The sequence below is a fragment of the Staurois parvus genome, unplaced genomic scaffold, assembly GCF_062004578.1.
Source record: "Staurois parvus isolate SC_StPar_1 unplaced genomic scaffold, SC_StPar_1.0 ptg002880l, whole genome shotgun sequence".
Classification (NCBI taxonomy): domain Eukaryota; kingdom Metazoa; phylum Chordata; class Amphibia; order Anura; family Ranidae; genus Staurois; species Staurois parvus.
This window is the reverse complement of record NW_028320676.1, coordinates 50,019-74,539: the sequence shown is the minus strand read 5'-3', so window position 1 is coordinate 74,539 and position 24,521 is coordinate 50,019. Positions and strand designations below refer to the sequence as shown.

Below are 24,521 nucleotides of genomic sequence, written 5' to 3'. Positions count from 1 at the left end.
AAATTTTTTTTTACTGTTTTTTTTAATTTTTTTTATCTTTTTTTACTGTTTTTTAAAAAAAATTTAATTCTTTCAGGCTCATTCACACCACGATGCTGAGACGTCAGTTTTCATGTGCAGTTTTGTTTTCTGCTCAGGAATCTGCAAGGTGTAAAAAAAATCTCATTTTTTTAAAATATTTAAGAAAAAAATTTATAACAGAATTTTGCATTTTTTTTTTTACTGTTTTTGTAAAAAAAAAACAATTTTTTTTCAGTTTCCATCAGTTTTTCCGCACGTACGGCGTGAACGAGGCCTTCATCAGAGTAGTTCGATCCTTCCATAATAACTAATGCTTTCACTAAAATGATCCCCGGCGATCCTGCCATGAAGGTCACTTCCTGTTACAGGGTGACAACGCTCTCCCTAATGGGCCCCTGGGTTGTCACCCGATCACATGGGCTTCCAATGGAGACTGCAAGTGACCATTTCAGCACACAGGACACAGACATGGTCCACGGTTGTCACCATCAGGAGACCCAACCCTGAGAAATGCCATGGGGGGGGGGGGGGCAATGGAGACGGGAAGTGGCTGCAAAGAGGTGGCAGGAGATCAGCGCAACATTTCCTCATTTCAGTTATAAATATAAAAGTAGAACGACCTCAACTTCCCGCATGAGAGTCTTGGGGGGGAGGGGGGGGGGCGATAACGGGACACGCATTATTCTTAAAAATCCCTTAAAAATCCATCGATAAAACAGGTCGATCTGTCCAATCAGATTTAAAAAAAAAACCGCAGCATACTCATAGAACTCTACCACCACCTGCTGGACAAATATCAGATTGCCCCATCGCCTGTGTTCCTCCATAGATGACATTTACTTTGCCCTGTACACTGAGTATCATAGACCGTCATTTCCAGTAATCCTTGTTTTTACCTCCCTTGTTGCATCTCATTGCTGCTGGTCTTCTCCTCCCATATATACTGATCCCCCTCTGCAACCCTCCGTCCAATAAAAGGACAGAGCACGGCGCCCCCTGCTGGAGGTGGTGAAGCTCCTCCCATATGTACTGATCCCCCTCTGCAACCCTCCGTCCAATAAGAGGACAGAGCACGGCGCCCCCTGCTGGAGGTGGTGAAGCTCCTCCCATATGTACTGATCCCCCTCTGCAACCCTCCGTCCAATAAGAGGACAGAGCACGGCGCCCCCTGCTGGAGGTGGTGAAGCTCCTCCCATATGTACTGATCCCCCTCTGCAACCCTCCGTCCAATAAGAGGACAGAGCACGGCGCCCCCTGCTGGAGGTGGTGAAGCTCCTCCCATATGTACTGATCCCCCTCTGCAACCCTCCGTCCAATAAGAGGACAGAGCACGGCGCCCCCTGCTGGAGGTGGTGAAGCTCCAACCCCCGCTTTGTGTTGTCCCGCCTCCCTGTGTCCCCGCACAGACTAGCGAACCTACTAGCAGCATGGAAGACCATAGTCTGTGTGGGGACACAGGGAGGCGGGACAACACACAGCGGGGGAGGGTGGTTAGGGGGAGAAGAGCAGAACTCCAGCTTGTTGCCCCTGGACACCACGTCACTTACCCGAGCCTCTGAGATGCCTGCTGACCAGGTACCGCAACAGCCAACAGATGTCCCCCCACTTAGGGAAATGGGGAACTCCTTCTAGGATGTTTAAGAGGACCAGTCTGCAGGTATGGGAGGTTTGGGGGCCCCAGGCTTGTGACTGAATCGGGCCCCTGGCTTAGGTTTGGTCTTGGAGGTTGAAGCCTGGGAGGAAGGAAGGAACTATTCTTGGCTTCAGAGGCCGGAGGAGTCCTTCCAGTTTTTTCTGTTGGGGAATTGAAAACTCTTCCCACCAAGGACGTCCTTCATGGAGATGTCTATGGGTCAGGGTTGGAAATCACCAAAGAGACCTTCACCATTCGCCATCAGAAGACATGAGCTGCTCAGCGGGGGCCGGCCTTAGAGAACAGAGGCCAAATATGGACGTCCTTCATGGAGATGTCTATGGGTCAAGGTTGGAAATCACCAAAGAGACCTTCACCATTCACCATCAGAAGACATGAGCTGCTCAGCGGGGGCCGGCCTTAGAGAACAGAGGCCAAATATGGGCAGTACAGAGGCTAAGTGGTTAGCCTTGCAGCACTGGGGTCCTTGGTTCAAATCCTGACCAAGACACTATCTGCATGGAGTTTGTATATTCTCCCTGTGCTTGCATCAGGCTTGTAACTGAACCGGGCCCCTGGCTTAGGTCTGGTCCTGGAGGTTGAAGCCTGGGAGGAACCAAAACTCTTCTTGGCTTCAAAGGCTGGAGGAGTCTTTCCAGCTTTTTTTAGGCTTTTTCTGTTAGGGAAAACAAAACTCTCACTGCCGGGGACGTCCTTCATGGAGATGTCTATGGGTCAGGGTTGGAAATCACCAAAGAGACCTTCACCATTCGCCATCAGAAGACATGAGCTGCTCAGCGGGGGCCGGCCTTAGAGAACAGAAGCCAAATATGGACGTTCTTCATGGAGATGTCTATGGGTCAGGGTTGGAAATCACCAAAGAGACCTTCACCATTCGCCATCACAAGACATGAGCTGCTCAGCGGGGGGCCGGCCTTAGAGAACAGAGGCCAAATATGGGAAGCACAGAGGCTAGCTAGTGGTTAGCCTTGCAGCACTGGGGTCCTTGGTTCAAATCCTGACCAAGACACCATCTGCATGGAGTTTGTATATTCTCCCTGTACTTGCATCAGGCTTGTGACTGAACTGGGCCCCTAGCCTTGGAGATTGAGGTTTGGGAGGAAGGAAGGAACTCTTCTTGGCTTCAGAGGCCAGAGGAGTCTTTCCAGCTTTTTCTGCAGAGGAACTGAGAACTCTTCCAGCCGGAGACATCCTTCATGGAGATGTCTATGGGTCAGGGTTGGAAATCACCAAAGAGACCTTCACCATCACAAGACATGAGCTGCAAGTGGATTATACATCGCTGTTCCACCGATCAATGTCTCAGATGAAGAGTTCTCTGCATGTTCACAGACAGGACATTCAACGTAGGAAAGAACATGGACAATGTCAACGAACCCCTCCATGTCATAATGGAGAGCTGAAAGCTTCATCTCTGCGTTCTATTGGATATCCTCCACCTCCTAAACGCTTTGAGTGTATTTACCCTGCTCAGCGGGGGCGGGCCTTAGAGAACAGAGGCCAAATATAGGCAGCACAGAGGCTTAGTGGTTAGCTTTGCAGCACCGGTGTCCTTGGTTCAAATCCTGAACAGGACACTACCTGCATGGAGTTTGTATGTTCTCCCTGTGCTTGCGTGGGTTTCCTCTGGGTACTGCAGTTTCCTCCTACACTCCAAAGACATGCTACCTAGTGCTGGTGGTGCAGTGGTTAGCACACCTGTTTTCCAAGCAGTGGACTCGGGTTCGATTCCCGGCCAACACAATCTCCAAATTCTGGGTCCCCAGAGAGGAAAGAGGTATACAAGTCCAACATGGAGTGTAGATGAGTGGTGGGAAAACATTTATATTATTGTGTAGTAGGAGGAAGAAATGAAAACGTTCCACCAGAATCTTTAGACGCTGCAGACGCCAAATCCTCGCCGTGTGCAACGGTCTGCACAGATGTTGCTATAGCAACAATAATACACTAATAAATGGTTGTCCTGCTACATTGATTTACACTGCTCTGCGGGGGCGGGCCTTAGAGAGCAGAGGCCGGCCATTCTGAGTAATTATTAGCGGTGAAAGAAAAATTTCAAACAAAATTTATGAAAGCGAACGTGTCGCACTTTTGGATAGAGTGGGGGCGGGACCTCATTAGGGAGATTTCCCCTCACTTCCTGTCCTGGTGACAACAGTTACCTACAGAGATACTAGATTTCTAGAGTAGGACAGCGCAGTCACGGTCAGCCAGACATCATCTAGAACTCGGTTTTCACGGTCACAAGACTTCCCTCAACTGTCATCTGAATGGAATCCATAGAACAGGAACGGTCGGCAGTTCTTTGCTTCCCCCAAACTCCATGTGGACACCAGCACACTCCATGTACGGCCTACTGCATCACCATAGACCATGTCCCCCAAGAACGCCCACCTTATACCGTGCCCACCAATCAATGTGGCACCATGGCACACTTTCTTTGGTCCACAGAAATCTGTGCTCAGCCCGACTCTAGCCCCAGGAGAAAGATGGGAAGTCCCCGTCCTGCTGCAGGAAAACAACCGCGTATACTGTATCTGAGGCTACATACACTGTATACAGCACACCCAGCAAGTGCATCTGTTGTACAATAGTTTGAATGGCCAGCTTGGCCCGACAGGACAATTTCATGGGACATTACACGTAGGGTTAGGCTTTAAGGCATGAAGTAAAATGCGCTTAGAACCTTCGATCACAGATTTTTATATCACCTGTACACAGACCCAACTCTAATTCTGCGAGAATGATAGGAAGTCCCTGTTGCAGGAAAACAGCTGTGTATTACACGTAGGGTTAGGCTTAAAGGCATGTGGTAAAATGCGCTCAGAATGTTTGATTATAGATTTTTATATCACCTGTGCTCAGCCCAACTCTAGTTCCGGGAGAAGGATGGGAAGTCCCCGTCCCGCTTCAGGAAAACAGCCGTGTATACTGTATCTGAGGCTACATACACTGTATACAGCACACCCAGCAAGTGCATCTGTTGTACAATAGTTTGAATGGCCAGCTTGGCCCGACTGGACAATTTCATGGGACATTACACGTAGGGATAGGCTTTAAGGCATGAAGTAAAATGCGCTCAGAACCTTCGATCACAGATTTTTATATCACCTGTACACAGACCCAACTCTAGTTCTGCGAGAATGATAGGAAGTCCCTGTTGCAGGAAAACAGCTGTGTATTATACATAGGGTTAGGCTTTAAGGCATGTGGTAAAATGCGCTCAGAATGTTTGATTATAGATTTTTATATCACCTGTGCTCAGCCCAACTCTAGTTCCGGGAGGATGGGAAGTCCCCGTTCCGCTGCAGGAAAACATACCTGTATACTGTATCTGAGGCTACATACACTGTATACAGCACACCCAGGAAGTGCATCTGTTGAATAGTTTGTATGGGCCAGCTTGGCCTGATTGGACAATTTCATGGGACATTATACATAGGGTTAGGCTTTAAGGCATGTGGTAAAATGCGCTCAGAATGTTTGATCTTTATATCACCTGTGCACAGACCAACTCTAGTTCTGGGAGAAGGATGGGAAGTCCCCGTCCCGCTGCAGGAAAACAGCCGTGTATACTGTATCTGAGGCTACATACACTGTATACAGCACACCCAGCAAGTGCATCTGTTGTACAATAGTTTGTATGGCCAGCTTGGCCCGACTGGACAATTTCAAGGGACATTACACGTAGGGTTAGGCTTTAAGGCATGAAGTAAAATGCGCTCAGAACCTTCGATTATAGATTTGTACAGTGGATAGTGTGGGGGTTGGGTGTAATAGGCCGGTACTGAAGTAGTTAAGTGTCCAACAAATGAAGGCCAAACTCCAACTCTACCTACAAAAATTCCATTTGAAACTACAGGTCCATCCAAGACTCCCCCTGTTCACAGGGTGACAACGTCGCTTTGCAATTTCACTGCAGACTGAACAGTGTTGTCACCCTGTGACAGGGGGATTAGTGGGGGACCCTCTAATGAAATATCCGAAGCACTGGCCCAATGGCTGCTCAGCCCCAGTATTAGGGTCGTATAGAAAGGAGGAGGAATAGTGTGGAGGTGTAACCTCCCTAATACACACCCAGATGATGGGGGGGAAAAATGAAAGCAGTTGCTGCAGGCTACTTCTTGTAAAAGGGGGGGAAAAAATGACATCACTTCCCTCCGACATAGGCCCCTCCCCCATCAGCTCAGGGGAGAAGGGACAGAAGAGGTAAAGCAATCATATAGTTACAATGGATATGTATACATTCCGCAAACACTTTATTTATAAATTACATAAAAATAATAATAAGACGTAACATTTGTATACAGAAGATATACAGACAATATAGAATGTACATGTGATACTTCTAGAACATTCCCCGCAGTGCAGAGAGCGCAGCAGCTTCCATTGTATTCCTGAGCATTCCCTTCAGTGCCGGCTCTCCCGCCAGATCCTTCATACAGTGTGGTCAGCCGTCATTCCCATGGTGCACTGCGCCTGAAGGGGCAATCATGTGACATTTATCAATAGATGATCAATATCAAAGCTTTTACATTTCAAAAACAGCAATTTAATTTTTACATTTTACATTTGTTGAAAAGGCTGTCCTTCTACCCCACAAGGCTCCTCTACCCCCACAGAAGACCAACCCGATCCCTCTACCCCAAAAAAGGCTCCTCTGGGCCCTCTACCCCCACAAAAGAACAACCTGATCCCCCCACCCCAAAAGGCTCCTCTTGTCTCTCTACCCCCACAAAAGACCAACCCGATCCCTCTACCCCAAAAAAGGCTCCTCTGGGCCCCTCTACCCCCAGAAAAGACCAACCCAATCCCTCTACACCAAAAAAAAAAAAAAAAAAAAAAAAAAAAAAAGGATCCTCTACCACCACAAAAGACCAACCCGATCACTGTACCCCCAAAAAAGGCTCCTCTTGGCCCCTCTACCCCCACAAAAGAACAACCCGATCCCTCTACCCCAAAAAAGGCTCCTCTTGGCCCCTCTACCCCCACAAAAGACCAACCCGATCCCTCTACCCCCAAAAGGCTCCTCTGGCCCCTCTACCTACACAAAAGACCAACCCGATCCCTCTACCCTCCAAAAAACGCTCCTCTTGGCCCCTCTACCCCCACAAAAGACCAACCCGATCCCTCTACCCCCAAAAAAGGCTCCTCTTGGCCCCTCTACCCCCACAAAAGACCAACCCGATTCCCTCTACCCCCAAAAAAGGCTCCTCTTGGCCCCTCTACCCCCACAAAAGGCCAACCCGATCTTCTCTACCCTCACAAAAAAACAACGCGATCCCTCTACCCCAAAAAAAAGGCTCCTCTGGGCCCTCTACCCCCACAAAAGACCAACCCGATCCCTCTACCCCAAAAAAAGGCTCCTCTTGGCCCCTCTACCCCCACAAAAGACCAACCCGATCCCTCTACCCCAAAAAAGGCTCCTCTTGGCCCCTCTACCCCCACAAAAGACCAACCCGATCACTCTACCCCCAAAAAAGGCACCTCTGGCCCCTCTACCCCCACAAAAGAACAACCTGATCCCTCTACCCCAAAAAAGGCTCCTTTGGGCCCCTGTGCCCCACAAAAGGCCAACCCGATCCCCTCTACCCTCACAAAAAAAACAATGTGATCCCTCTACCCCAAAAAAGGCTCCTCTGGGCCCCTCTACCCCCAGAAAAGACCAACCCAATCCCTCTACACCAAAAAAAAAAAAAAAAAAAGGATCCTCTACCACCACAAAAGACCAACCCGATCACTGTACCCCCAAAAAAGGCTCCTCTGGGCCCTCTACCCCCACAACAGACCAACCCGATCCCTCTACCTCAAAAAAAAGGCTCCTCTGGCCCCTCTACCCCCACAAAAGACCAACCCGATCCCTCTACCCCCAAAAAAGGCTCCTCTTGGCCCCTCTACCCCCACAAAAGACCAACCCGATCCCTCTACCCCCAAAAGGCTCCTCTTGGCCCCTATACCCCCACAAAAGACCAACCCGATCCCTCTACCCCCAAAAGGCTCCTCTGGCCCCTCTACCCCCACAAAAGACCAACCCGATCCCTCTACCCCCAAAAGGCTCCTCTTGGCCCCTATACCCCCACAAAAGACCAACCTGATCCCTCTACCCTCCAAAAAACGCTCCTCTTGGCCCCTCTACCCCCACAAAAGACCAACCCGATCCCTCTACCCCCAAAAAAGGCTCCTCTTCGCCCCTCTACCCCCACAAAAGAACAACCTGATCCCTCTACCCCGAAAAAGGCTCCTTTGGGCCCCTATGCCCCCACAAAAGGCCAACCCGATCCCCTCTACCCTCACAAAATAAACAACGCGATCCCTCTACCCCAAAAAAAGGCTCCTCTGGGCCCTCTACCCCCACAAAAGACCAACCCGATCCCTCTACCCCAAAAAAAGGCTCCTCTTGGCCCCTCTACCCCCACAAAAGACCAACCCGATCCCTCTACCCCCAAAAAAGGCTCCTCTTGGCCCCTCTACCCCCGCAAAAGACCAACCCAATCACTCTACCCCCAAAAAAGGCCATTCTGGCCCCTCTACCCCCACAAAAGAACAACCTGATCCCTCTACCCCAAAAAAGGCTCCTCTGGGCCCTCTACCCCCAGAAAAGACCAACCCGATCCCTCTACCCCCAAAAAAGGCTCCTCTTGGCCCCTCTACCCCCACAAAAGACCAACCAGATCACTGTACCCCCAAAAAAGGCACCTCTGGCCCCTCTACCCCCACAAAAGACCAACCCGATCCCTCTACCCCAAAAAAAGGCTCCTCTGGCCCCTCTACGCCCACAAAAGAACAACCTGATCCCTCTACCCCCAAAAAAGGCTCCTCTTGGCCCCTCTACCCCCACAAAAGACCAACCCGATCCCTCTACCCTCCAAAAAACGCTTCTCTTGGCCCCTCTACCCCCACAAAAGACCAACCCGATTCCCTCTACCCCCAAAAAAGGCTCCTCTTGGCCCCTCTACCCCCACAAAAGGCCAACCCGATCCCCTCTACCCTCACAAAAAAAACAACCCGATCCCTCTACCCCAAAAAAAAGGCTCCTCTGGGCCCTCTACCCCCACAAAAGACCAACCCGATCCCTCTACCCCAAAAAAAGGCTCCTCTTGGCCCCTCTACCCCCACAAAAGACCAACCCGATCCCTCTACCCCCAAAAAAGGCTCCTCTTGGCCCCTCTACCCCCGCAAAAGACCAACCCAATCACTCTACCCTCACAAAAAAAACAACGCGATCCCTCTACCCCAAAAAAGGCTCCTCTGGGCCCTCTACCCCCAGAAAAGACAAACCCGATCCCTCTACACCAAAAAAAAAAAAAAAAAAAAAAAAGGGATCCTCTACCACCACAAAAGGATCCTCTGGCCCTTCTACCCCCAGAAAAGACCAAGCCGATCCCTCTACCCCAAAAAGTACCCTTTGGCCCCAAGAGGACTCCCGCCTCCAGAACGCCCCTCTCTGGCCTCTCTAATCCAAGCCCCCCCCCCCTCAGACCCTCTAACAATGACTGTGGCTACATGGCGCCCCCATGACCTTTGTAGACATTCAGCTCTTCTCAGCGAGTTTCCTCCGGAGGTCTTCCATCTCCTGAAGAAGGTTCTGGTACTTCTGGTAACATCTGTGGCAGCAGCTGCAGGTCTGGGGGGGGTGGGGGAGGGGGGGGGGGTGGGGGTGGGGTGAAGAGAGACATATGAATGTTACCATCACACATTTCCCATCTTCAGTTCTCTGCACAGAAAAGATGAAATCTGAATTCCGGGCAAATCACTAAATCCACAGGAAATACAGACAGCAGAGCTGCTTTAGCTGCCATAGGATTGTATTGCTGCCCATCCAGTCCTGAGATTTACACAGCTCTGCCACACAGCACAGTCCTGACTGACAGAGGAGACCCGAGTATTCTTTGCTGTAGTTAAATCCCCCCATCCAGCCTTCCCTTCACTCTTATATCCCCCTCCAAACCCCTTCAGCCCTGCCCAGGTGTGCCGGCCCCTCCCCTTCAACCTTGCCCAGGTGTGCCGGCCCCTCCCCTTCAACCTTGCCCAGGTGTGCCGGCCCCTCCCCTTCAACCTTGCCCAGGTGAGCCGGCCCCTCCCCTTCAACCTTGCTCAGGTGAGCCGGCCCCTCCCCTTCAACCTTGCCCAGGTGCGCCGGCTCCTCCCCTTCAGCTTCGCCCAGGTGCGCCGGCTCCTCCCCTTCAGCCTTGCCCAGCTGCGCCCGATCCTCCCCTTCAGACTTGCCCAGGTGCGCCCGATCCTCCCCTTCAGACTTGCCCAGGTGCGCCGGCTCCTCCCCTTCAGTCTTGCCCAGTAGCCAGACCCTCCTCATCAGGAGCCGGTGCGCCTGGGCAAGACTGAAGGGGGAGGAGCTGGCGCGCCTGGACAAGAAAGAAGGGGGAGGAGCTGGCGCGCCTGGACAAGAAAGAAGGGGGAGGAGCTGGCGCGCCTGGACAAGAAAGAAGGGGGAGGAGCTGGCGCGCCTGGACAAGAAAGAAGGGGGAGGAGCTGGCGCGCCTGGACAAGAAGGGGGAGGAGCCGGCACGCCTGGACAAGAAAGAAGGGGGAGCAGCCAGCACGCCTGGGCAAGACTGAAAGGGGAGGAGCCGGCGCGCCTGGGCTAAACTGAAGGGGGAGGAGCCGCCAAGCCTGGGCTAGACTGAAGGGGAGGAACCGGCGCACCTGGGCAAGACTGAAGGGGGGAGGAGCTGGCTCGCCTGGGCAAGACTGAAGGGGGAGGAGCTGGTGCGCCTGCACAAGACTGAAGGGGGAGGAGCTGGCGTGCCTGGACAAGAAAGAAGGGGGAGGAGCCGGCGAGCCTGGACAAGAAAGAAGGGGGAGGAGCCAGCACGCCTGGACAAGAAAGAAGGGGGAGGAGCCGCCACGCCTGGACAAGAAAGAAGGGGGAGGAGCCGCCACGCCTGGGCTAGACTGAAAGGGGAGGAGCCGCCACGCCTGGGCTAGACCGAAGGGGGAGGAGCTGCCACGCCTGGGCTAGACTGAAGGGGGAGGAGCCGCCACGCCTGGGCTAGACTGAAGGGGGAGGAGCCGGCCCGCCTGGGCAAGACTGAAGGGGAGGAGCCAGATTAGGCATTTTGGTGGGATTTGGTGATATTGGGGGCGGGGCAGATCCTTATAATTGTTCTCCCCTCCCCCCACCCCGGGGTTATAATACAACTGACCCCACGTCTCACCGACACTCACCTGCAGATTGCAGCAACTCGCAGCTTCCGCCGTATCTGGGGGAGGAAAACAAACATCAGTTCCAGGGATGGGAAATGCTGGAGGCGTGTCTGGGGTCAGGGAGCAGGAACTGCTGTGTCACACATTTCACAGAGCCCGCCTTCTGAGAGGAGGAGCTTCAGGAGGCGGAATCAGTACAGGAATCAGCAAGGTACCATGGGACATGTAGTCCTTAGACATGGAGGAGGAGCTGCAAAGCATGCTGGGAATCCAGGAAGTGGTGGAAAGAGATGCCCAGCAGACAGGCAGCACTCCCAGCATGGAAGGAGATTTCCCGCCATCTTCTATTGGATTGTCAGTGAGATGTATTGTTACATTGTGACGGTGCAGATCCGGGGCCCCCAAATGTTCTAAACAAAAGGGCCAGTTTACGGACCTTTCAGACTTTTGGTGTCAGTGGGAGGAATAGTGCCCCATCATTGGTGTCAGTGGGAGGAATAGTGCCCCATCATTGGTGTCAGTGGGAGGAATAGTGTCCCATCATTGGTGTCAGTGGGAGGAATAGTGCCCCATCATTGGTGTCAGTGGGAGGAATAGTGCCCCATCATTGGTGTCAGTGGGAGGAATAATACCCCATCATTGGTATCAGTGGGAGGAATAGTGCCCCATCATTGGTATCAGTGGGAGGAATAGTGCCCCATCATTGGTGTCAGTGGGAGGAATAGTGCCCCATCATTGGTGTCAGTGGGAGGAATAGTGCCCCATCATTGGTGTCAGTGGGAGGAATAGTGCCCCATCATTGGTGTCAGTGGGGGGAATAGCGCCCCATCATTGGTATCAGTGGGAGGAATAGCGCCCCATCATTGGTATCAGTGGGAGGAATAGCGCCCCATCATTGGTGTCAGTGGGAGGAATAGTGCCCCATCATTGGTGTCAGTGGGGGGAATAGTGCCCCATCATTGGTGTCAGTGGGGGGAATAGTGCCCCATCATTGGTGTCAGTGGGAGGAATAGTGTCCCATCATTGGTGTCAGTGGGAGGAATAGTGCCCCATCATTGGTGTCAGTGGGAGGAATAGTGCCCCATCATTGGTGTCAGTGGGAGGAATAGTGCCCCATCATTGGTGTCAGTGGGAGGAATAGTGTCCCATCATTGGTGTCAGTGGGGGAGGGGGGATAGTGCCCCATCATTGGTGTCAGTGGGAGGAATAGTGCCCCATCATTGGTGTCAGTGGGGGAGGGGGGATAGTGCCCCATCATTGGTGTCAGTGGGGGAGGGGGGATAGTGCCCCATCATTGGTGTCAGTGGGGGAGGAGGGATAGTGCCCCATCATTGGTGTCAGTGGGGGAGGGGGGATAGTGCCCCATCATTGGTGTCAGTGGGGGAGGGGGGATAGTGCCCCATCATTGGTGTCAGTGGGGGAGGGGGGATAGTGCCCCATCATTGGTGTCAGTGGGGGAGGGGGGATAGTGCCCCATCATTGGTGTCAGTGGGGGAGGGGGAATAGTGCCCCATCATTGGTGTCAGTGGGGGAGGGGGGATAGTGCCCCATCATTGGTGTCAGTGGGGGAATTATGTCCTGTTGGGATCAGTGGAGGGGGATAGTGCCCCCACATACTGTATAAAAGCAGAGGGCCCCGTGTGGCCCCTGGGCCGCAGTTTGAAGGCCCCTGGTATACATCATATATATCTGTACAGAACACTGACCCATAGCAGACACAGGGGGGGGATGGTGGGAACTTTCTCCGGAAGGTTCTGTCCTCATCGGCTGAGTCCGAGATGTCGGAATATTCGGTTTGGTGGCCCCTCTGGAGGCGGAGTCTTTAGTGGGTGGGACTTGTGTCGCTGACACCGGAGGTTTTACTTGTTTCTTGACAGGAAGGCCTTCTCCTTTCACCGGGACAATTCTCCTCTGTGACCCCAATGCAGGAAGCTGCGCTTTCCTCCCCGGGAGTCCTGGAACGGATCAATACATCCTTAGTGACTGTCATCAGTGCGGGGCCCTCGTCTGCCCCACCCCTCCCCACCCCCACCCCCTGCAATGACTGAACCCGGAGAGGACGAGGATTCTTCTCTTCCAGGTTTACAGCTTTCATTCCATCTGTACTTCATTCTCTGCATTGAGGGAAGGGGGGGGGGGAGACTGGGGGGCTGAGACCACTAATATCTAGGGAAGAGGACCTGTCACCTGGACAGGGATATCACAGGGGGCTTGTGTGATAGCAATAAAGTTTAAAAAAAAACAAAGTAAAAAAAAAATTGAAAGATAACAAACAAAAAAAAGAAGAATATTAAAAATATATTATTTATTAGTAATAATATTCAAAATAATGTTAAATTGTTACCAATATTATTATTAACTTTATTACTATTACTAATAATAATAAAATTAATTAGTTAATAGTAATACTAATAAGAAAAATAATAATAGTTAACATTAGTAGTAATATTTTTATTATGATTAATTTTATTATTATTAAAAGTAATATATTATTATTAATTATTATTTTAATATTGGTATTACTATTAATAATAAAAAATATTACTACTAATATTATTATTAATTTTATTCTTACTATTAATAATAATAAAATGAGTCATAATAAAAAATATTACTAGTAATACTAATATTATTATTAATTATTATTTTAAAATTAGTATTACTATTAATAATAAAATTAGTCATAATAAAAAATATTACTACTAATATTATTATTAACAATTATTATCTTAATAAAATTAGTTAGTATTACTAGTAATATTTTTTTATTATGACTAATTTTATTATTATTATTAATAGTAAGATTAAAATTAATAATAATAGTTAATAATAGTAGTAATATTTTTATTATGATTAATTTTATTATTATTAATATTAGTAATACTAATAATAATAATAATACAATTAATCATAATAAATATATTACTACTAATATTAACTATTATTAATTTTAACCTTACTATTAATAATAAAATTAGTCATAATAAAAAATATTACTAGTAATACTAATATTATTAACAATTATTATCTTAATAATATTAGTTAGTATTAGTAGTAATATTTTTTATTATGACTAATTTTATTAAAAGTAATATATTATTATTAACAATTATTACTTTAATATTAGTATTACTATTAATAAAATTAGTCATAATAAAAAATATTACTACTAATACTAATATTATTAACAATTATTATCTTAATAATATTAGTTAGTATTAGTAGTAATATTTTTATTATGATTAATTTTTTTTATTATTAATATTAGTAATACTAATAATAGTAGTAATATTTTTTATTATGACTAATTTTATTATTAAAAGTAATATATTATTATTATTATTATTATTATTATTATTAACAATTATTACTTTAATATTAGTATTACTATTAATAATAAATATTAGTATTTTATTATTAATATTAGTAATACTAATAATAGTAGTAATATTTTTTATTATGACTAATTTTAATATTAAAAGTAATATATTATTATTAACAATTATTACTTTAATATTAGTATTACTATTAATAATAAATATTAGTATTTTATTATTAATATTAGTAATACTAATAATAGTAGTAATATTTTTTATTATGACTAATTTTAATATTAAAAGTAATATATTATTATTAACAATTATTACTTTAATATTAGTATTACTATTAATAATAAAATTAATCATAATAAAAAATATTACTACTAATACTAATATTATTAACAATTATTATCTTAATAATATTAGTTAGTATTAGTAGTAATATTTTTATTATGATTAATTTTTTTTATTATTAATATTAGTAATACTAATAATATTAGTAATATTTTTCATTATGACTAATTTTATTATTAAAAGTAATATATTATTATTAACAATTATTACTTTAATATTAGTATTACTATTAATAATAAAATTAGTCATAATAAAAAATATTACTACTATTATTAGTATTACTAATATTAATAATAATAAAATTAATCATAATAAAAATATTACTACTAATATTAATCTTACTATTAATAATAAAATAAGTCATAATAAAAAATATTACTACTAATACTAATATTAACAATTATTATCTTAATATTAGTTAGTATTAGTAGTAATATTTTTTATTATGACTAATTTTAATATTAAAAGTAATATATTATTATTAACAAATATTACTTTAATATTAGTATTAATATTAATAATAAAATTAATCATAATAAAAATATTACTACTAATACTAATATTATTAACAATTATTATCTTAATAATGTTAGTTAGTATTAGTAGTAATATTTTTTATTATGACTAATTTTATTATTAGTAATACTAATAATATTAAAAATAATAATCATAGTTCATAATAATAATAATAATAATAATATTAGTATACATAGTTAGTCTGGCTGAAAAAAAAAAAAAAAAAGACAAAAGTCCATCCAGTTCAACCATTAAAAAAAAGTTACAATCCTACACCCACAGTTGATCCAGAGGAAGGCAAAAAACCCAGCAAAGCACGATCCAATTTGCTCCTGCAGGGGAAAACATTCCTTCCTGATCCCCCGAGAGGCAATCAGATATTCCCTGGATCAACTTTCCCTATAAATGTTATATCCAGTTATATTCTGTGTGTCTTGGTAGTAATATTTTTTATTATTATGATTATTATTATTATTATTATTAAAACTAATATTACAATAAATATGTAATAATAATAATCAAAATAATAAAAAAATATTCCTACTAATACTGATATTATTTATACTAATATTAAGATTAATAATAAGTTAATAATTTTCCCATTTAAGCGACATTAAGCAAAAATTCAATGTAATAGGGCAACCTGGAGGCATCTTGTACTTTGCTGGTGAAAAGAAAAGCCCCCCCAGAAAAGTAATTTCTTGCTCGTGCGATTGGCTCACTGACTTTCTCAGAAGTCTTCCTTAAGATACAAGGCAGATGTTAGGCATCCCATGTAATAGGAATTTACGTTTTGGCAAGGGTTGATTACTTCTCGAAGGATGCAGACCCTGCCGCTTTCCTCATCAGAACACACACAGAGTGCACCAGGTGCTGACAGTGAACCCGACCCTCCCATTTAGAGTCAGCACAGGACATGAGGAAAGAAACTGACATTTCTTCTGAGTGACAGTATATTGACCCCTCCCCCCCCCCCCCCCCCCGAGGATCCGTTCCTTTTCCTCAACAGTGGAGAGTGGAGTTACTCTTTTAAGAGAAAAAAAAAGTAAAATCCATATAAAATGGAGTCTTTTTACCTTTTTGCTTCCTAAGGGATTCATATTTCTGTCCAGCCAGGTTGGTGACCTGACTTTTCAACTGACCTCTGACCTCTATGCAAATAAAAACTTGCTCTTCTCCCTATCCCCAGACCCTCATTCCCTGCTGTACGGAGGATTACAGGAAGCCAACACCAGGTCACATTCAGGTACCCCCCCCCCTTCCTACATTGGCTCCCGGTGCAGACCCTCATTCCCTGCTGTACAGAGGATTACAGGAAGCCAACACCAATTTACATTCAGGTACCCCTCCCCCCTTTCCTACATTGGCTCCCGATGCAGACCCTCATTCCCTGCTGTACAGAGGATTACAGGAAGCCAACACCAAGTTACATTCAGTTACCCCCCTTCCTACATTGGCTCCCGGTGCAGACCCTCATTCCCTGCTGTACGGAGGATTACAGGAAGCCAACACCAGGTCACATTCAGGTACCCCCCCCCCTTCCTACATTGGCTCCCGGTGCAGACCCTTATTCCCTGCTGTACAGAGGATTACAGGATGCCAACACCAAGTTACATTCAGGTACCCCTCCCCCCTTTCCTACATTGGCTCCCGATGCAGACCCTCATTCCCTGCTGTACGGAGGATTACAGGAAGCCAACACCAAGTTACATTCAGGTACCCCTCCCCCCTTTCCTACATTGGCTCCCGATGCAGACCCTCATTCCCTGCTGTATGGAGGATTACAGGAAGCCAACACCAATTTACATTCAGGTACCCCTCCCCCCTTTCCTACATTGGCTCCCGATGCAGACCCTCATTCCCTGCTGTACAGAGGATTACAGGAAGCCAACACCAAGTTACATTCAGGTACCCCTCCCCCCTTTCCTACATTGGCTCCCGATGCAGACCCTCATTCCCTGCTGTACAGAGGATTACAGGAAGCCAACACCAAGTTACATTCAGGTACCCCCCCCCCCCCTTCCTACATTGGCTCCCGATGCAGACCCTCATTCCCTGCTGTACAGAGGATTACAGGAAGCCAACACCAAGTCACATACTGGTACCTCCCCCCCTTTTCCTACATTGGCTCCTGGTGTAGACCCTCATTCCCTGCTGTACGGAAGATTACAGGAAGCCAACACCAAGTCACATTCCGGTACCCCCCCCCCTTTCCTACATTGGCTCCCGATGCAGACCCTCATTCCCTGCTGTACAGAGGATTACAGGAAGCCAACACCAAGTTACATTCAGGTACCCCTCCCCCCTTTCCTACATTGGCTCCTGGTGCAGACCCTCATTCCCTGCTGTACAGAGGATTACAGGAAGCCAACACCAAGTCACATTCCGGTACCCCCCCCCCCCCCTTTCCTACATTGGCTCCCGATGCAGACCCTCATTCCCTGCTGTACGGAAGATTACAGGAAGCCAACACCAGGTCACATTCAGGTACCCCCCCCCTACATTTCTCTTACCTGGCAGGTTGGATTTCGGCTTTATCAAGGACTTTTGGGAGCTCGGTGGAAGTGGCGGCTGTAGAGAGGAATTTCCCATCTTTGGAAGGAAAGATTTGATTCCTGCAGACGATACGAACATTTCATTGTATTCTTCAGTCTTGTTCCCGTTACCTCCCCTACATGGATCAATATTCTCCTTACCAGTGGATGGCGCTGTAGGTGCACCAGAAGCCAGGTCTTGTACATCGGTGTGGACGTTCTGCGTTCCTGCCAACCCTCCGCTGCTCGGCGTGCAGATCTGTGAGGGGGTGTTACCGAAGGATGGGGCCCCGGGGAGCTTCGATGGTGGGACATCAGACCTGGGCTTTATACAGAGAAACAGGAAAGGAGAAAGCTGGTTGGGTACAGCATACAGGACCCTAAAGTGGGACCCCCAGAAAATGTAGACTGCCATTTAGCCCCGCCCAAAACTTCACTAACGCCCAACTGCTGTTTTTTTTTCCATCCAATGTGGGGACTGGGGTGCACTTTGACACACTGTCGGAAGTTGGGGCACTATGGGGGTTGGTGGCTCTGCTGCAAGCTAGGGGGTCGCTGCAGAGGCCTGAGGTGCATTGTGGGACCAGCGGCGGACTGACCATTTGGAAACTCGGGCACTGCCCGAGGGCCCGGGGTCAGTAGGGGGCCCCATGACATGCCCCTGGTACCTTTTTCATAGGCTTGAGTTTGGGCCCCATAATCCCCTATTGCCCAGGGGCCCCATGAGTTGTCAGTCCGCCCCTGTGTGGGACACTGTTGGAGGTTGGGAGCTGGAGGCTCTGCTGCAAGCTAGGGGGTACTGCAGAAGGCTGGGGTGTACTATGGGACACTGTTTACAGCACTATGGGGGGCTGGAGGCTCTGCTGCTAACTAGAGGGCTGGGGTGCACTGTAGGTCACCGTTGGAGGTTGGGGGCAATATGGGGCCCTTGAGACTCTGCAGCAAGATAGGGGTCACTGCAGGGAGCTGGGGTGCACTGTTGGAGGTTGGGAGCTGGAGGATCTGCAGAAATCTAGGGGGGCTGCAGGGGGTTGGGGTGCACTGTGGGTTACTTTTGGAGCTTAGGGGCAATACGGGGCCCTTGAGGTTGCCGCAGCAAGATAGGGGTCACTGCAGGGGGCTGGGGTGCAGTGTGGGACACTGTTGGAGGTTGGGAGCTGGAGGATCTGCAGAATGCTAGGGGGGCACTGCAGGGGGCTGTGGTGCACAGTGGGCTACTTTTGAAGCTTAGGGGCAATATAGGGCCCTTGAGGCTCCCACAGCAAGATAGGGGTCACTGCAGGGGGCTGGGGTGCACTGTGGGCTACTTTTGAAGCTTAGGGGCAATATAGGGCCCTTGAGGCTCCCACAGCAAGATAGGGGTCACTGCAGGGAGCTGGGGTGCACTGTTGGAGGTTGGGAGCTGGAGGATCTGCAGAAATCTAGGGGGGCTGCAGGGGGTTGGGGTGCACTGTGGGTTACTTTTTGAGCTTAGGGGCAATATGGGGCCCTTGAGGCCCCGTAGCAAGATAGGGGTCACTGCAGGGGGCTGGGGTGCACTGTAGGACACTGTTGGAGGTTGGAAGCTGGAGGATCCACAGAAAGCTAGGGGGGCTGCAGGGGGTTGGGGTGCATTGTGGGACACAGTTGGAGGTACTATGGGGAACTGGAGGCTCTGTTGCAAACTAGGGGTCACTGCAGGGGGCTGCACTGTGGCTTACCGTTGGGGGCAACATGGGGCCCTTGAGACTCCACAGCAAGATAGGGGTCACTGCAGGGGGCTGGGGTGCACTGTGGGACACTGTTGGAGGTTGGGAGCTGGAGGATCTGCAGAAAGCTAGGGGTGCTGCAAGGGGCTGGGGTACACTGTGGGAAACTGTTGCAGGCACTATGGGGGGCTGAAGGCTCTGCGGCAAACTAGGGGGTACTGCAGTGGCAAAGGGTGCACTGTAGGTTACTTTGAGGTCGGAGGCACTATGGGGTAAGGGGCCCTCAACAGCAGGAAGGAGTCACTTGCAAGGGGATGGGGTGCAGTGTGGGACACTTTGATGGAGGCTGAGGGCTCTATGGGGGCTGGAGGCTCTGAAGCAACCTAGAGGGTACTGCAGGAGGCTGAAAGCACTGTGGGGGCTGAGGGACACTGTGGCCCAGTAAGGGAGGTTGGGTGGCACTATGGGAACTGGAAGTCACTGTGGCGGGTTTGGGGATCTATAGTCGGCGTGAGGTCCCAGCCCCGCAGTTCGCCGCGCCCTGGTGGTTGAGAACCCGTGACCTAAGTAACCAATGAACGTTGGCTCTACTGATACATGTCCAGAACTAATATGGACATAGAACCGCATGCATTCTGCTGGCACAATACGAACAGTCAAGGTGGACACGTCCTCAGAACGAATACAAACCTTTGCAGTGGCAACTTTTGGAGTCTTGAAGCTGCTTCCAGCAATCCTGCTTGGTGCCATGATCCCCACTTTCCCCTCCATGTTCTGCTTTGCGCTCCCAATACCAGCTCTTGGTAAGTTTTGCCGTGCAAGTGGAGGTCTAATACTCCCCCTTCCAGGAATACCTCTCGGTGGGATTTTGGAGAGCGTTGGCTCTTTTACTAGACTTTGTCCTGGGGGATGTTGGAACAAAGCGAGGGACCGGCGTGCCGTGGGTATACCAGACATCTGAGAGGGAAGCAAAGTTCCTTGTACACTGGTTGGGAGCCCCGATACCCCTTTATTTTGCAGTTTGGGACCTCCATTCCCTCCCGTTGGGAGCTTAGACTGCACGGTCACACAATCTTCTGTTGGCTGCTTTTGGGGCGGCTCCTTCACGCAGCTTAGGGACACATTCGGATCCTGCTGATCGGGATCTTTACAGGATTTCTGAAACAGAAAATTGCTTAATCCTGGGATGGGTGTAGAGGTGACAAAAGAGAGAGATCCTGCTGAGAAGACGCTGACGTCATGGACGTTCTCCTCCTCCTGGATCAAGCTGCACGACTCTGAAGCCAAATAATGACCCTTGGACATCTTAGAGGGATGCATTTCATCTGGTGAGGAAGCAAAGGCACCAATTTTATGGTCGTTTCCTTCATTGTTTCCTGAATTTTCTTGGCTATTTGGCTGACTTTGTGTAGGCATGTTGACTGGTGTTCCATTACCAGCATGGGTCACAGGGGTTTGGTCTTCTGTGCCAGTGAGATTGATATCATTGGCGTTGTTGGGGATCATTACCTCCTTTTCAGGTCCATGACCTGCATGGGTCACATCAGATGGGGGCATCTGGCCTTCTGCATGAGTGATATGGGTATTATCGGCTTTATTGGAGATCATTACCTCCTTTTCAGGTCCATGACCAGCATGGGTCACATCAGATACAGGTATCTGGTCATCTGCATGAGTGATATTGATATTATCGGCTTCATTGGGGATCGATATTTCCTCAGGAGAGAAAGCGTAGACAGGAATATTTCTCGAGTCCTTTGGTGACCCTGGAAACCTTCTGCTCTCATTGATCGGCACAGAAGTTTGGATAACTTTTGGAGACACGAGGTTGTCTTCGATGCCTTCCGGTGAGATCATGGCGCTCCCAACACTATGACCTGTAGTAGGTAATACACCGAATGTAGAGGAAATGTCCTTTGGCGCTATATCCGGCATATCTGGTGAACAGACTTTGGACTCCATATCACACCTTTGAGTTTGGTCAGCGTTGCCAACATGTGCAAAGCCAACGTCTTCTGCAGCACCAGCACAGGCTTCCATCATCTTATGTGACGGGTTGGTAGACTCTGCAGTGATCTCAGTTGATGTCATATGAACGGTGGGGTTAGCAGTTTCTTTATGGTTTCCCTCATCCTGAGCCATAACAATGTTCTGTGTGCCGTTTCCAGAGTCATCAGGAACCGGTTTGATAACTTGAGTGGTGTTCCCAGACCTGCTGGACTCATGAACAGATAGAATTTCATCTTGGATATTTGGAGAACGATCTGGTACCACCTCTTTCACTTGAGTGGTGTTGGTTATACCACCTTTATGGTTTGATACCATCTCCTGAGTGGTATCGATGAGACGACCTTCATGGCTTGATACAACTATACCAGCTTCATGGTTTGACACCATCTCCTGAGTGGTATCGATGAGACAACCTTCATGGCTTGATACTACTATACCACCTTCATGGTTTGACACCATCTCCTGAGTGGTATCGATGAGACAACCTTCATGGCTTGATACTACTATACCACCTTCATGGTTTGACACCATCTCCTGAGTGGTATCAATGAGACGACCTTCATGGCTTGATACTACTATACCACCTTCATGGTTTGACACCATCTCCCGAGTGGTATCGATGAGACAACCTTCATGGCTTGATACTACTATACCAGCTTTATGGTTTGACACCATCTCTTGAGTGGTATTGATGAGACAACCTTCATGGCTTGATGCTACTAGACCACCTTCATGGCTTGATACTAGTATACCATGTTCATGGTTTGACACCATCTCCTGAGTGGTATCGATAAGACGACCTTCATGGCTTGATACCACTATACCACCTTCATGGTTTGACACCATCTCCTGAGTGGTATCAAAAAGACAACCTTCATGGCTTGATACTACTATACCAGCTTCATGGTTTGATACCATTTCCTGAGTGGTATTGATGAGACAACCTTCATGGCTTGATGCTACTAGACCACCTTCATGGTTTGATACCATCTCCTCAGTGGTATTGAGGAGACAACCTTCATGGCTTGACACCATCTTCTGAGTGGTATTGATGAGACGACCTTCATGGCTTGATACTACTATACCACCTTCATGGTTTGATACCATCTCCTGAGTGGTATCACTGATACAACCATCATGGCTTGCCACCATCTTCTGAGTGGTATTAGGTATACAACATTCATAGCTTGATACTACTATACCACCTTCATGGTTTGACACCATCAGCTGAGTGGTATCAAAATGACAACCTTCATGGCTTGATACTGCTATACCACCTTTATGGTTTGACACCATCTCTTGAGTGGTATCGGTGATACAACCATCATGGCTTGACACCATCTTCTGAGTGATATCAAAAAGACAACCTTCATGGCTTGATACTGCTATACCACCTTCATGGTTTGACACCATCTCCTGAGTGGTGTCGGTGATGCAACCGTCATGGCTTGACACCATCTCCTGAGTGGTATCGGTGACGCAACCGTCATGGCTTGACACCATCTCCTGAGTGGTATCGGTGATGCAACCTTTGTGATTTGATATCTCCTGAGTGGTACTAGTTATACCTCTTCCACGGTTTGATACGATTATACCTCCTTCGTTGTAAGACACCATCTCCTGAGTGGTATTGGTGACACAACCTTCATGGTTTGATACAATCTCTTGAGTAGTATCTGCAGTTGATGGTACCATCACCCGAGTAGTATTGGCGAGAGACTCCCCCACATTTGAGGATACAACCATGTCTGATGCTATAGCCACAGAAAATGGCGGCTCTTCCTCCACCACCCAAGTGGTGCTGGCTGCTGTAGCCATCTCATCAAGAATAGATACGGTGTGTTGCGTCACGTTGGTGGACGTCTGTGGCGCAGCTTTTATCTCAATGGTGGTATTTGTTTTTCCATCGTCTTTAGTCACCAAAGCAATTTCTTGAGTGATATCGCAGACGCTTTGAGAGGGTTCCATCACCTCCGTTGTGTTCAACGTGTGGAACTGCCGAGTGGCATTTGCCGGCTCATCGGTATCCTGGGTATTGCTGGCAAGCGGCTTCTTTACATCTTCCCATTCTGGGCCTTGGGGTGCGATACCCTCATGTGAAGTATTGGCCCCACCATATTTCAGCTCCATAATTATGTTGGACACACCAAGCTCCTCCATTACTGTAGAAGTGATTCTTTCACGGGGGGAGGCGATGCGTTGCCGGGTTCCAGAAGCGGCCCTGCAGTGATCGGTGGAGGTGTCCATTGACTCGCAGGGCAGCCCATCGGTCTTGTCGTAAGATGGTGGAGACATTTTTTGTCTTTTGATACCACATTCTCCATCTGCTTTATCCCCGAAATAAGAAATCCCCTCCACGCCCGAGTCATTCGCCGATCGCCCTTTGCCGCTTTGATTGCCAAAGCTGAAGTCCTGAAGCTGCATGTCCGTCCTTTCCAGATCCAACAGGCTCACCCCAAACAGCGAGGCGCCATCGTTCACCGGGCTGTTCTCCAGCGAGGACATCATGTGAGAAACCTCCCAAGCCAGCAAGGACTTAAAGGGCGTGCTGTCGTAGGGCGGAGGTTCGGCGTCGATATCGGACACATCCAGCTCCTCGGCTTTCCTCTTCCCGGGACTCCTCCGGGAATCCTTTTCCGAGCCTTTAATCTGCTTTACTATCCTCTGACACTCCATAGCGAAAGAACTTCTAAACAGCGGAGTCTTTGGTGGACTTCCACCCAACGGGGCTTGACCACCTGGTGGACTTTTGTGCGCCACATCCATTGGGCAGGCTCTGTCGGCGACGCCTTCTTGCGCCGCGTTGGACTCCATATCCACCTCCATCACCGGAGAGAGTTTTTTCTTGGCCCGTTCTTTATTGCTCACCGGAGTGCTGAAATATTTGTTGGCGCAGCCGAGGGTGACCCCGCCGGCGCATTCCTCGTTTTCACTTTCCGATGTCGGATCTGAGAAGAAGGACACCTTCAACGCGGAGTAACCTTTCGGAGAAAGCGGCAGCCTGCTGGCCGAGGCTCGTGCGTCGTTTGGCGGGTGGACTTCACCCTCGAAATGGACGCTGCCCTTCCTAGCTTTGGGTTTTTGTAGCTGCGAAGTCTCCCCGTCCGAGTCGCTCATCTGTCCTTTCCGTGGCGCCAGAGAACCGTGAGGACCGGAACTCAGCGCCGGATCATTCTTGATGTCCTTCAGGGCCTTTCGCTGAAGCGGTTTCATGCCCGTGGGTTTGGCTGTCGGCCCCTCCAGGTTGACACGGGAAGCT

At 48.1% G+C, this 24,521-nt stretch overlaps 1 protein-coding gene across 1 annotated transcript; it reads right to left on the bottom strand.

The window, feature by feature from the left end:
- Positions 1 to 5,917: 5,917 nt before the first annotated feature.
- LOC149428981 (uncharacterized) lies at positions 5,918 to 24,521 on the bottom strand. The gene is made up of 7 exons (XM_089666866.1): positions 19,943 to 24,521; positions 17,727 to 17,889; positions 17,544 to 17,645; positions 12,547 to 12,795; positions 10,862 to 10,896; positions 9,195 to 9,299; positions 5,918 to 6,154 (listed from the first exon to the last, which is right to left on the bottom strand). Exons 1-6 carry the CDS (start codon positions 24,473 to 24,475, stop codon positions 9,207 to 9,209), a joined length of 5,175 nt encoding a protein of 1,724 aa, XP_089522992.1. The 5' UTR covers positions 24,476 to 24,521; the 3' UTR covers positions 5,918 to 6,154; positions 9,195 to 9,206.